The sequence below is a fragment of the Cyanistes caeruleus genome, chromosome 6 (assembly GCF_971803275.1).
Source record: "Cyanistes caeruleus chromosome 6, bCyaCae1.hap1.1, whole genome shotgun sequence".
Taxonomy (NCBI): Eukaryota; Metazoa; Chordata; class Aves; order Passeriformes; family Paridae; genus Cyanistes; species Cyanistes caeruleus.
In genome coordinates, this window is record NC_141706.1 from 14,687,232 (window position 1) to 14,699,198 (window position 11,967).

The window sequence follows — 11,967 nt, forward strand, 5'->3', positions numbered from 1 at the left end:
GGCTTCCAGAGCACAGTGCCATCTCAGGGGAATTCTGCTGGTTGAGTTCTACTGAGGCTTTGAGATGAGTTGCAAATCCTGAAAATGTTCTCCTTGCCCAGGTAGTAATTTCACAGTTTAGACTGTGGGGATATTGACTGCTCAGTGTTGAGGACCTCATGTAACTTTCAGCCCCAGAAATTTTCAACCTCCAGTGATTGTACTTGAGACAAAACCATTTGAAATCTTTTTTTCTGTGGACAGGAATTGCTTCGGTGTTACTTCACATCATCCATTAAAAATTTGATGCCTGGAACAAATCCCGAGTGCTGTGTGATTTCCTTGGTCGTGTTCTTTGGAATGGCTTCCCCCTCATTTTGTGAAGCTGGCCCCAGAAAGGTCATAGATGGGTGAGAAGTTCTGAAAGGCCAAGTGGTGCAGATCTTTGCCTCCTGTTTCGAGGTCTGCGGTGAGCTGTGAGTCCAAGAGCTGATCTGACGTGATGGTGAAAACACAATTGAACCTTTTTGCAGCAGGGTGGATGGATAGGAGCAAAGCACAGCACGGCTGGCAGCAGCAAATGAATTAAAATGCATCCCTGGAATATGTTTCTTCGATTGTTCTTCTAGTATTGTGGTAGTAATTCTGATGTCTGAGTAGTGAACAAGCAACAAGTAGTGAACACGTGATTTGTAGTCAGTTTTCTATTTCTTATGTAGTGGAGAGTATGGATGCTAGCTTTGGAGCAGGCTGCAGAGAGCTGCAGAAACTGCAGGCCCCATGGCCTATCAGTCCTGCCCGAGAAGCTAGCCTGGGAATTCATAGGAGGATTTCAAAACAATCCTCAGAGACAGAAAACAACTGCCAGGTGCTGTTTGTCTGTCCTCTTGTTTTCCTTGCAGGAGAAAGTCAGGGGGGTGGTGAGCCCCGCTGACCAATGATGGTGATGTAGCACTTTACTAAGCAATAAGAGTTTCCTTTCTGTACTTTCCACGTATCTGTCTATTAGACAAGCCTAGAGTAATAAAGTAGAGAAGATTCTCCTGTTGTGACTCCCTTGAGAGTCCGTGTCGTTCTTTCCCACCGTTCCCAATCAGAACGACAGAGGAGATTTTTAAGAATTGTGTTTTTCTCTCCTGGTTGAGGAATGTGTTCTTCACGGGCTGAATCTTCATATCACTTTGTTTTTGTAGAAGAGCAGTTTCAGCAGCAGATGATTCTCCTTGCCCTCCTTTTCATTTTTCTTGTCTGTATTATTGCCTGGCAGGTTAACCTTTTCAAATTGCGTGCTGCAAAACGTTGCTACTAAGGATAGTTGGTGTCCAAACAGGTTCTTTTCTCGCTTGGATTTCAACTATTGCAGGATGAAAGGTTTCTAATGAAGCTACAGAATTGCATATCACTGGGACCTTGACTTCTTCCCTGCTTGGATCTAGATAAAGAGATTCTTGCCAATTGAACTGCTGACATATTATGTAGAGATCAGGAGTGGCCACCACAAGTGGTACTGAATTCTTGGAAATGTGGTGATTTTTGTTAGAAATGATTTTAGCTTTGACAGTGCAAGCTTATCATATCCATCTGCATTTGTGTTCTATTAATCATGGGGTTTTGTATTAAGCATGGGCTTCAGTTTGCTGTCTTTTTGTCACTTCTTCAAATACCAGTTTTCTACACCTGCTGGCTTGTTCCTTCTGACTTCAAATGGTATCTCTTGGGCACATAACTTCATCTTATTGTGAACAGCGCAAAGAACATGTTTTGGTCTGCCTTGATTTGATGGAGTGATTGCTGTGGAAGGACTGGGAGGTTTTGTGGTTTAAGGTGAAAGAAGTTCAGCAGCCTTGGCAAGTAAGTGTGCCAGTTTACAAGGTGAATCTACAGAAACCCCCGTGCTTCAGCTGCAATGTACAATCTCTGAGGCTGCTGCTGTCGGGGTGCCTTTGTTCTGTTGGTTTGGGAACCCATATTCTACACAGCATCATTTGTCAGAACTCCATTTCACTTGTACAGTCCCTCTGTTTTCCCACTTCTGAATGATGGTTTTCTCTGTGCCTTTAACATGGGGAATTCTGGGTGATAAAAATAATACATATTCCATAATGTTTTACGTTTCCTCTTGGAGTTTTTTCTAGTTTTCAAATAATTACCTTTTGTTTCTAGCTGGGGGCAAAATGCATTTGCAGTTTCAGTGGTTTTTTTCCCAATTTCTAATCTTACTTGGGCACTAGATAAGGGAGAAAAATGCCCTAGTTTCATGGAAAAGATTCTGTGTTATTCCATGCCTTGAAATGAATTAAAATACGGTTCTATTGCTCTCTGTTTCATTTCTTCACTTCATTTGGTAGAGTTTAGAAATCTCTTGCCATGAACTAGGTAGTGCAGAGTGCCTGCTTTGCTGTGTTGAACTCCTGGGTGAGCATGCCAGGCTTAGTTTAGAGATTTGCTTTTAAACATCCCTTATTCCTTGTGAAATCTATCATTTGGTTTGTTTGTAGTTGTGTTAGAAGATAAAGAGGAGCGGGATCACCCTGGAAAATTTGTCATCTGAACTGAATTTGTACCCTTTAGGCCATCAGTGACTGCTCCTTAGCTTTCTCAAGGCATGAAGGACACTGGGAGTTCCTCCCAGACTCTTCTTTTGGAACAGCAGTCCTTTCTCTTTGGCTCCATGAGATGCTCTGCACAGGAGTGCTTGAGCTCTGAAGGGCAGGGGCATTCCATGAGGGTGAATAATAAAGAACTCCTGTAGCCTGAACTGTTTCCAACTTAACCCAGCAGAAGGAATTGTTTCCCAATTCTGAGTCTAATGGTGCTGCTGACAAATTGTGCAGTTTCAGAGCAGCAGTGCAAGATGTGCAAGGGGCTTGTGTGGAGGGAGAGCAGCAGCTTGTAACACTGGACCTTTGTCCCGTGGGCAGCTGTGCGGTTTTAAGCGGGAATGTTCCGGAGGGGTGTGGAATTGAAGAAATGTTTGGAAGATTTGTAGGTTTGTTGCTGTAGGTGTGAAGGGTGGGGACAAGTCTTGTCCAGTGACGGAGCAATGATTAGGTAAGGTACTGGGAGAGCATCTGAGGATGGTGTTGCTGTTGCATGTGATTTTTCTGGAGGCCATCTGATGCACACAAGATTTGTTATGACTACCAGGATTGCAACTAAACAGAATGCAGTCATTTTTCTTGTAATTTAGTGCAGCATCTTTTGATCCGTGATGAGCTGAAGGCTCAGTGCACAAGGCTGAAAGGAAATGGCACGCTCTCAAGAGATTTTGGTCTTTGCGGCTTCATGAAGGTGGATAGGACATAATTCCTTCGCTCATTGGAGCTGCAGAGTTTAGTTTGATCTCCTCTGTTTCTAAGCAGTGCTAAAAGGTGTTCCTTCCCTCAATTTTGATGGCAGCAGAGAGTCAGCTAATGAATGTGGATCTAGGTAAGGTTTGTGGAACAAAATCAAACACAATTGTCTGAAAAGCTGTTAGACATGCCTACAGTCAGTGTCAACAGAGAAGGAAGAGGTTAAAATTCCATCTTAATTTTAGAGCTCTTCCTCTCTTCTGCCTGCTTTTCCCATAGTGCATATGGAACCAGCATAGTTCATTTGATCCCTACCCCTGAGTGCAGCAGCTCACCTGCTTTCTGCTGCCCGCCTTTGCTTTCTTGTCAGATGGAAACACTGAAATAGAAAAGGTGATGTGACTTAATTGACTTCATTCAAATGCCTTGGCAATTGAATTTCTGTCTCTTGGCTGGATACTCAGCATCTCTAAGTGCAGAATCCTCCCTGGCACTGTATATCCTCGCCTTGTCCCTGCCACCACCACTCAAATATTTTCCTTTCATTGTAAAGTGAGTGAGATTTTACTTGGCTGGAATTCTGCAGTGCTGGGAATGAAGGCTTTTTCCTTCCTCATTTTTTTATAATGAATTTCTTTTTTATTCTATTCACACCTTCTGAGTGAGCCTTTCATAAGGGCTTCTGTATTTCACAGAGGCTACACCTATTTGGGCCTGAAGACTTTGATACAATTGTAATCACTTGGAAATGGAACCTGTTTGATTTGTATGGAAGGCAGCCATTCTCCCTGTTCCAAACTTCCTAAAATAGTTTATCCACGTTGAAAAAAAAAATACCTCTTGGAGATAGTGAAGACAGTGCATGATGGTGATTCCAGGGATGGATAAGAAGGACCATCACCTTCCTCACACCAGCAAACTTGAGACTAATAGTCAGGTCTGCAGTTCTAATTTTAATCCACAGTAATCTACAGACAATCCTTTATTATCTAAAAAAGCTGATACCGTTCAAGTTGGAAGCAAGCTGAAGTTGGAAGAGTTAGGTTTCTTCAAAGCTCTTGTTTCCAGCAGGATTGGAGAGCCTTTACCTTTTGTAACAGGAAGGTTTTAAATTTGTAATGCTGACCTTGCAACTGGAACTTGTTGGCTCCATTGTTGCACTTGGAGCAGCCAGATGACCTCAAAGGAGAAGTGCATTGTTCTAACTTGTGTGGAAGCAGTGGCTTCAAATACCATCAGGAAGTGCTGGACTGGCAGGACATTGGATGGATGCTCTTAGGCCACAGAGCTGGAAATATCAGTTGTAGCCACATGGTAAGTCCATTTATGTAATTCCAAATCTGTTCCTCACACGATCTGTGCTCCTCTATTCCGTATCAGCTTGGTGAGGAGGTAGATGAGACTGTTGGGGGAAAGAAACACTTAAATTTAAAGCAGAGTAACTGTTCCATTATAAATGCTGAAGATAAACCTGTGAGGCTACCAAAGAAATCTTTCTTTGTCTTCCAGTTAATAACTTCAAATGGATAACAAATCTATGCTGTATAATCTGCTTTGAATGGATTTCCTTTGGAACGTGTGCTTCTTCCTGAATGACAGAACTGCAATATTTTCACACTTGCAGTTTCACCCTCAAATGGCCACAGGAAATGCAGCAGCTTCTGTTTTCTGTTGCTTCTGTTTGTTAATGCTTCAAGGTGTTGCTCTGTATTTGTCCCCAGCTGTCATGACCTTAGAAAGAGAATGTTCTAAAGATAGGAGTAAAAAAGCCAGAGAGCTCCTCCTTGCAGCAGACACGGGCAGCATTGGATCCTAATAGTTTTTGCAAGGCATCCTGATGGGGAGAGGCAGATGTCAAGAATGGCAACTTCAGCAGGTGTGTGGCTGCTTCGTAGCTTGGGCTGGATTCAGGAAGGGCAGTGTTCCAGAGAGCAAAGTCAAGAGTTTGAATCAAGTAAGTGTGAGGTGCCCAGAAAGGCAGGGCCCACACTGCTCATGTGTGTCGGGGGAAGGTGAGAATCAGGCCCATCTGCTCCTAGAAATGCAGGTTCCATCTTTAGCAGCCAAAGGCTATGCAAATAAATGGCTTCTATGTATTGGAGAGCATAGAGCATGAAGTTAGTGTTTCATGCAGTTGTTTGAAGGCAATATGGGATTCCAGAGCTTAGTGTTTGAATTGCAACTTGAATTTCCTTCTTTGCTGTTATTTAGACTGCTCTGAAGTAGTCATGAGAAGCAAAAATGAAAGGCAATGTTGTTTGATGGGGACTGTGGTAGGGCTTTCTTGCCAGATTTGAAATGGCTTGAATTGATTAAAATCTCCAGGTGAGGGGAAGGTTGTATCCATTCCTCTCTCTTATTAAAGCAAATTTTCCAAGAGGGATGTAAAATTGCAGTTGAGGGTTGGGGTGGTTTTTTCTTTTTTCCCTTCTTTCATGTGCAACCTAACAACTCCAATTTCGCAGGCCTATTTAACATTTGATCCCTAAAAGTCAGTCCTTTGCTTTGTATTTTGGGCACTTGTTCATCTTGGGGAATTTGTCATCTTCTCAGGGCATTGAAGGTCAACCAAATGCTGCAGGTTTCATTCTTCCTTTCATATGGTCTATGTCCTGGGGTTTGACTCTTAAGCAGAGCTATTTTTTTATTTTGCAGCCTAGCAGTTGTACGGTGGGGCTGTGTGCAGGTGAATTGACTTGAGAACGATGGGTAAATCAGCTCCTGGGAAGATGTGCACTGCCTGGCCCCGATGCTTCAGCATGCTTGAGGTCAGCTTGGCTGCCTCTGACTGTCTAATAATAATGCAGAATAACAGAATTAAGTATTCATTGTAATTGGTGATCAATAAGATTTGTTTTCAGCTAAGTCTGCGTGCTAGTTTCTAAAGCACTCCAGTCTGTTTCATCAATGACCTTTGTGGTTTTAGCTTAAGCTAAAAATCTAGTTTCTGCTGTTGTTATTTTCTGCCCTGTCGCTGTGAGAGGAAGGGATGATGGCTGGAGGTTTGGCAGTCAGCGAGGGCCTGGCCACCACTGCAGTTCTGTACACTCAGCCTTGGAGATGTGATCAGGAATGTGCTGTTAGTTGCCAGTTTTGTATTGCAAAGACTGAGCATGCTGCCATCACTGTGTTTGATGAGTGAGTTTTCATTGGTTTGGTCCAACTCCAAAGCAGCCTTAATTTGAAGGTGGAATTCTTTGTGGATGAGGCTGTGAAGAATATGGTGTTTATACTCCCATCCTACGGGCAGTACGGTAGAACAACTCCTAACTGATTTGGTAATAAAGACCTAGTTTTTCTTCACTAAACCTGCCCTAGCCAAATTCATCAGCTGGTGATAGCTATCTCTGGAGTGGAAAACCTTTATTGACTTGATTGACAATTTAATATACTTTGTCAAGCTGTGTTGTTTAGTTTCTGTTGATCCAGAGACACCTGGGGCTCCTTTTGCTTCCTAAGGGATTAAAGTAGCAAGCACTTAGAATGAGATATTGGGAAGATGGGTGCAGGAGACTTTGTAATTTACTATGGAAAAACATAATAATGATGATGAATATTTCAGGTGGAAACGATAGCATTTCACTATATACTATGTGAAATGCTTTTATGTGGTTTTTTTCATTTCTCTTTTATTTTTTAATCCTGGATAAATTAAATGAAGCTTTTGGGGAAAGCATGAGCTGGAATTTCTATTGAGGTTGATAACCTCTGATTCTGCTCTCATTTGTCTGTCTGCTGGAACTTGTAGCAAACTAGCTATGTCCAAGTTTAATTGTGTAATAATTATTTTTCAAATTGAGCCTTTCTCACTTGGTGCTGATGTATTTGGGGGAGGGAGGGGAATGGAGAGTAAAGAGCTCCTTTCATGAATACAATTTTAATTTCATCTTGCTGATTTGAGCCTTTCCAAGATTCAAGTGAGCATTGGATCAGGTTGGAACTGAGGGGATGACTCATGACTCTGGCATAAAAACTACATTGCATTCCACATATTAGGAGTTTTCTGTTGCCCACAAGAAAGTTCAGGAAAAAAAGACAAAAAGAGAAATGGGTTTCAAATTTCCTGTGCTATTTTCAGTTGACTCCTCTTTCTGGAGATGCCTTAGCAAGTGTAGGACATCTGAAAAACTTGGAACTGCAACTTTCTTGTTGAGGCTCTGATGAACATTGCTTCTGTCATCAAGTTCTTGTGTTCATACTTTGAACTTAGCTGAGTAATGTTGGTATCAGCAGACTCTACTAAAGCCATGCCTTCCTAATTAATAATGCATTCTTAATAAAAAAAAAAAAAATCTATTTCTTCATGTATTTAATTACCTAGTGAGTGTAAGACTGAATGAAGTTAATACCGTGCAGATTTCAAGCAAAACGCTGCTTTTTAATGTGCTTCAGTATAGGCTATGCACAAGTCAATAGACATGATTTTTAAGCCTCAGTTACCTTTCATTACCCTGTGCATATTCAAATTCAGATTGATGAATGCTGAACCAAAAGCAGACATCATAGAGTTAATTGAAGTTCTTTAAATTCAGAGGCAAACTATTTTCATAGCTTTGTTTTGAGGGTGAGTTGCTTTTGATGTCTGGGGTTTTTTTGGCTAAGGCAATGGCAAACATTTATTTATCCTGCTCCCTCCCCATTTTCCACCATCGTTGTTGCCAGTGATGCCTGCAGTGCTCAGTGGTCAATGACCCTCAGCCAGGGTGAGCTGCAGGAGCCTTACAGACGGGCCTGTTCTTTCTCCCAGTGCTAGAACAAGTGCAACAGCACAGTGCCATTTTGCTAAAAGCTAATATTTTTCCCAGCAGCTTCTTCTCCAGGCAGAATGAAATGCTTTCTTCAAGAGCAACCACATCTTTTCTCTGCCTGAAAGGTTGTGTTTGTTTGGGGTTTTTTCTCTTGCTTTAGGTGAGAGATAAAAAAAAATGAAGAGGAAAGCCCAAGGAAATGCCAAAAGTACCAAGTGGTAGTAATTTTGTGTGAGTGTCTCCATTTACACTTCAAACTTGCTCTTGGAGAACTTGGAGCTGCATTTAAAATGTATTTTGGTAGGTGGTCTGCTGCTGACTATCTGCATTTCTTCTTCCATTTCTTTTCTGTGCTTGTTTGGTATTGCTGCTGAATGTCCCCAAAGAGTAAAGTGGTGTGGAAGAGTTGAGGAAGCAGCTTTTGAAATTCTAAAGCTGATGTGTAGGTTTTGTTCCTCTTGGATTTTTAAAAGCAGGTATGTCATCCAAGTTAACTTTCTTCAGCAAGTAACAAGATTGTCGTCCTTCCACTGATGCTCTGTATTTTAACAGAGGTATTTGATGGTGCTGGAAAGGAGCAAGATGCAGAATGAGTTTGAGAGAAGTGATTTAAAGTGGGAGCACAGATGGTTGATTCCTAAAAATCAAAAAACGGATGTTTTGTTTTGTAGGAAAATGAAATCTAATCCTATTTGAGGGTCAACAGGATAAATACAAAGAACTAAATACAGATGTAGATACATATATACATATATGCGTATATATATATATATATATATGTATAACCCCGCCCCCCGAAATCTATGAAGCAGGACTGATTGGTGCCATAGCCCAGGCAGCCTGTGGATCTAATTGCCTGCCTGTATTCAGCCCTTGCCTGGATGCCAGGGGAGACGTCTCTGGATTTGTCTCCAGACAGCTTTCCAGGGATGATCCTGCTCCTTTCCTGGTGCCCCAGAGTGCTGCAAGCCCCCCGTCCTGGGGCCATGGTGATGCCTGCCGGGGCCTTTAGGGTCCCCCCTAAAGGGCAGACAGGGTTTGACTGCAAGCTTCCTTGGAAGGTGGAGGCAGGTGAATATTGGCCACCTTCTTCTTTCCCGCTGCCCTCCGTGCTCTTGCAAAGCCTGCTGGGGCACTGGGGCTCTCCATTGCAGGCAGTCTGGAGCTGCCATGCAAAGCCATCTCTCAAGGAGTCCCCAGGTCTCAGGTGCAACCTCAAGAAAATGACACAGCAACGTGTAGAAAACGTGAACTTTATTCACTTGACTACTTCTAAAATCTACAATCCAACGTTACTAGAAGACTATGGGGTAAGAATCTTAAGGCTAAGAAACTTCAATGCTTCAACTGTTTAGAACTGAACACTAAGGGAAAGGTCAACTTCTTGGGGGAAACGTGGTGGGGAATCGAACAACAACAGGGGTGTGGCTAACTTGTAAGGTGGGGAACGTCGCAGTGCCTGGGCTGGGCACTGGTCACCCGTTCCCCGTAAGGTTCTGTAGCTGGAGCGCGACGCTGGAGGTCAGAGCTGTGGGGAGGTGCGGAGTCTCCTGTCACTGCCCTCTTTTGCCGCCATCTTGGTGGTTGGTTGAGGGCTGTCGCGAAGGAGCAGCCGCATCAGGTCGCGGTTGTCCATCAGCAGCTGCATCAGCTCCGTGGGACAGCCCTGTCTTCGATGGCGGCGGGGCCCCGCACGGCCCGAAGGGCTCTGGAGATTCCGCTGCAAGGCAAAGCACAGGGATCCCCATGGAAGAGGCAGAGGGGCAGAGCGGGGCCGGCACCTGTGGGGCTGCCTTTGGCCTGGGAGACAGAGACTCGGGCCCAGTTGGGCTGGGCTGGCCCGGGGAAGAGGCTGCAGCAGGCAGAGCTCTGCCGCCTCTGCTTGGTGCTGTCCATGGAGCTCAGCCCCTGGGCCGCATTCCCCAGCCAGGAGCTCAGGCCCCTTCTGCCGCAGGGCATTGGCCAAAGGGTGCCCAAGAGGCCCTCAAGGTCTGCCCCATCCCGCCTGCCTGACCCCCCACCCCCCTCCTCACCTCTCGCCAGCGTCTCTGAATTCTTTTTCCGAGCGACCATCCCATGGCCATTCCTATGATGAGCAGGTCGATGAGCAGGAATGTCCTGGCCGCCCACCGGATGCGCTCAGGGTCCGACTCGTCCAGATGACAATCCTCCAGAAGCAGAGGAGAGGCATCCGTGCTGCGCTCAGGTTTGCTCACAGGGTCGAGGGGATGAGCCAAGAGCAGCAGCACGTAAAGCTGCAGCAGCGCGGAGGAGCCGTGAGCAGCCATAGTGCTCTGCCAGCAGCACCGAGGCTCTGGGCGTCTCTCTGCGAGCAGCTGTGCCTGGGCACTGGGGCGCAGCAACAGCTGGGGACAGTTGCCAGCCAGCGTGCCGTCCCCAGAGGCTGTGATGTCACAGAAGCACAGAACGCCCTGGCTGCAGAGAGCCCTGAGAGAATGTTGAGTCCAAGCTGGGAGCCATGGCGGCAAGCATGGCCAGCAGAGCGGGGCCCGAGCGCTGCGGCCTGGCTTGCCTTGCACCCGTGCCACAATGATGACTCCAGCAGCCCCTGTCAGGCCATTGCAGTATCTGATGGCCCACGCTGGGCACAAGTTCTTCCCAATGGCCAGCGTAAACCTCCCTTGGCCCAGCTTCCAAGCCTTGTTGGCATCTGCTCTCTCTTGTCCTTGCCCACCTGGCTGGCGCTGCCGTGTTGCTCGCTGGCCTGTCTGTGGGAGAAGAGGCTGTGCCAATGAGTGCTGCTCAACTTGGAGGCCATTCAAAGGAGGATTTGATTGTGCCTGCTGTGGGAAGAAGGAATATGCGTGCACATGGCCACTTCCCATAGGTTTTACCCCAGATTTTCATGAGCAGCTGTCCTAGTGAAAGTCAAGTCTGTTTTAGTGAGTATTTGAGGGCTTCCAGAGCACAGTGCCATCTCAGGGGAATTCTGCTGGTTGAGTTCTACTGAGGCTTTGAGATGAGTTGCAAATCCTGAAAATGTTCTCCTTGCCCAGGTAGTAATTTCACAGTTTAGACTGTGGGGATATTGATTGCTCAGTGTTGAGGACCTCATGTAACTTTCAGCCCCAGAAACTTTCAACCTCCAGTGATTGTCCTTGAGACAAAACCATTTGAAATCTTTTTTTCTGTGGACAGGAATTGCTTCGGTGTTACTTCACATCATCCATTAAAAATTTGATGCCTGGAACAAATCCCGAGTGCTGTGTGATTTCCTTGGTCGTGTTCTTTGGAATGGCTTCCCCCTCATTTTGTGAAGCTGGCCCCAGAAAGGTCATAGATGGGTGAGAAGTTCTGAAAGGCCAAGTGGTGCAGATCTTTGCCTCCTGTTTCGAGGTCTGCGGTGAGCTGTGAGTCCAAGAGCTGATCTGACGTGATGGTGAAAACACAATTGAACCTTTTTGCAGCAGGGTGGATGGATAGGAGCAAAGCACAGCACGGCTGGCAGCAGCTAATGAATTAAAATGCATCCCTGGAATATGTTTCTTCGATTGTTCTTCAAGTATTGTGGTAGTAATTCTGATGTCTGAGTAGTGAACAAGCAACAAGTAGTGAACACGTGATTTGTAGTCAGTTTTCTATTTCTTATGTAGTGGAGAGTATGGATGCTAGCTTTGGAGCAGGCTGCAGAGAGCTGCAGAAACTGCAGGCCCCATGGCCTATCAGTCCTGCCCGAGAAGCTAGCCTGGGAATTCATAGGAGGATTTCAAAACAATCCTCAGAGACAGAAAACAACTGCCAGGTGCTGTTTGTCTGTCCTCTTGTTTTCCTTGCAGGAGAAAGTCAGGGGGGTGGTGAGCCCCGCTGACCAATGATGGTGATGTAGCACTTTACTAAGCAATAAGAGTTTCCTTTCTGTACTTTCCACGTATCTGTCTATTAGACAAGCCTAGAGTAATAAAGTAGAGAAGATTCTCCTGTTGTGA

The 11,967-nt window shown here is 45.1% G+C and overlaps 1 protein-coding gene across 1 annotated transcript; it reads right to left on the minus strand.

The window, feature by feature from the left end:
* Nucleotides 1-9,257: 9,257 nt before the first annotated feature.
* On the minus strand, nucleotides 9,258-10,745 carry LOC147652463 (uncharacterized). Its single transcript, XM_086891707.1, has 2 exons — nucleotides 10,054-10,745; nucleotides 9,258-9,740 (listed from the first exon to the last, which is right to left on the minus strand). The coding sequence occupies exons 1-2, from the start codon at nucleotides 10,306-10,308 to the stop codon at nucleotides 9,543-9,545; spliced, it is 453 nt and encodes a 150-aa protein (XP_086747833.1). The 5' UTR covers nucleotides 10,309-10,745; the 3' UTR covers nucleotides 9,258-9,542.
* Nucleotides 10,746-11,967: the final 1,222 nt, after the last annotated feature.

Coding starts and splice junctions, on each gene's coding strand:
- LOC147652463 (XM_086891707.1), bottom strand. CDS start 10,308: ATGGCTGCTCACGGCTCCTCCGCGCTGCTGCAGCTTTACGTGCTGCTG. Junction 9,741..10,053: donor TTCAGAGACGCTGGCGAGAG/GTGAGGAGGGGG, acceptor TTTGCCTTGCAG/CGGAATCTCCAGAGCCCTTC.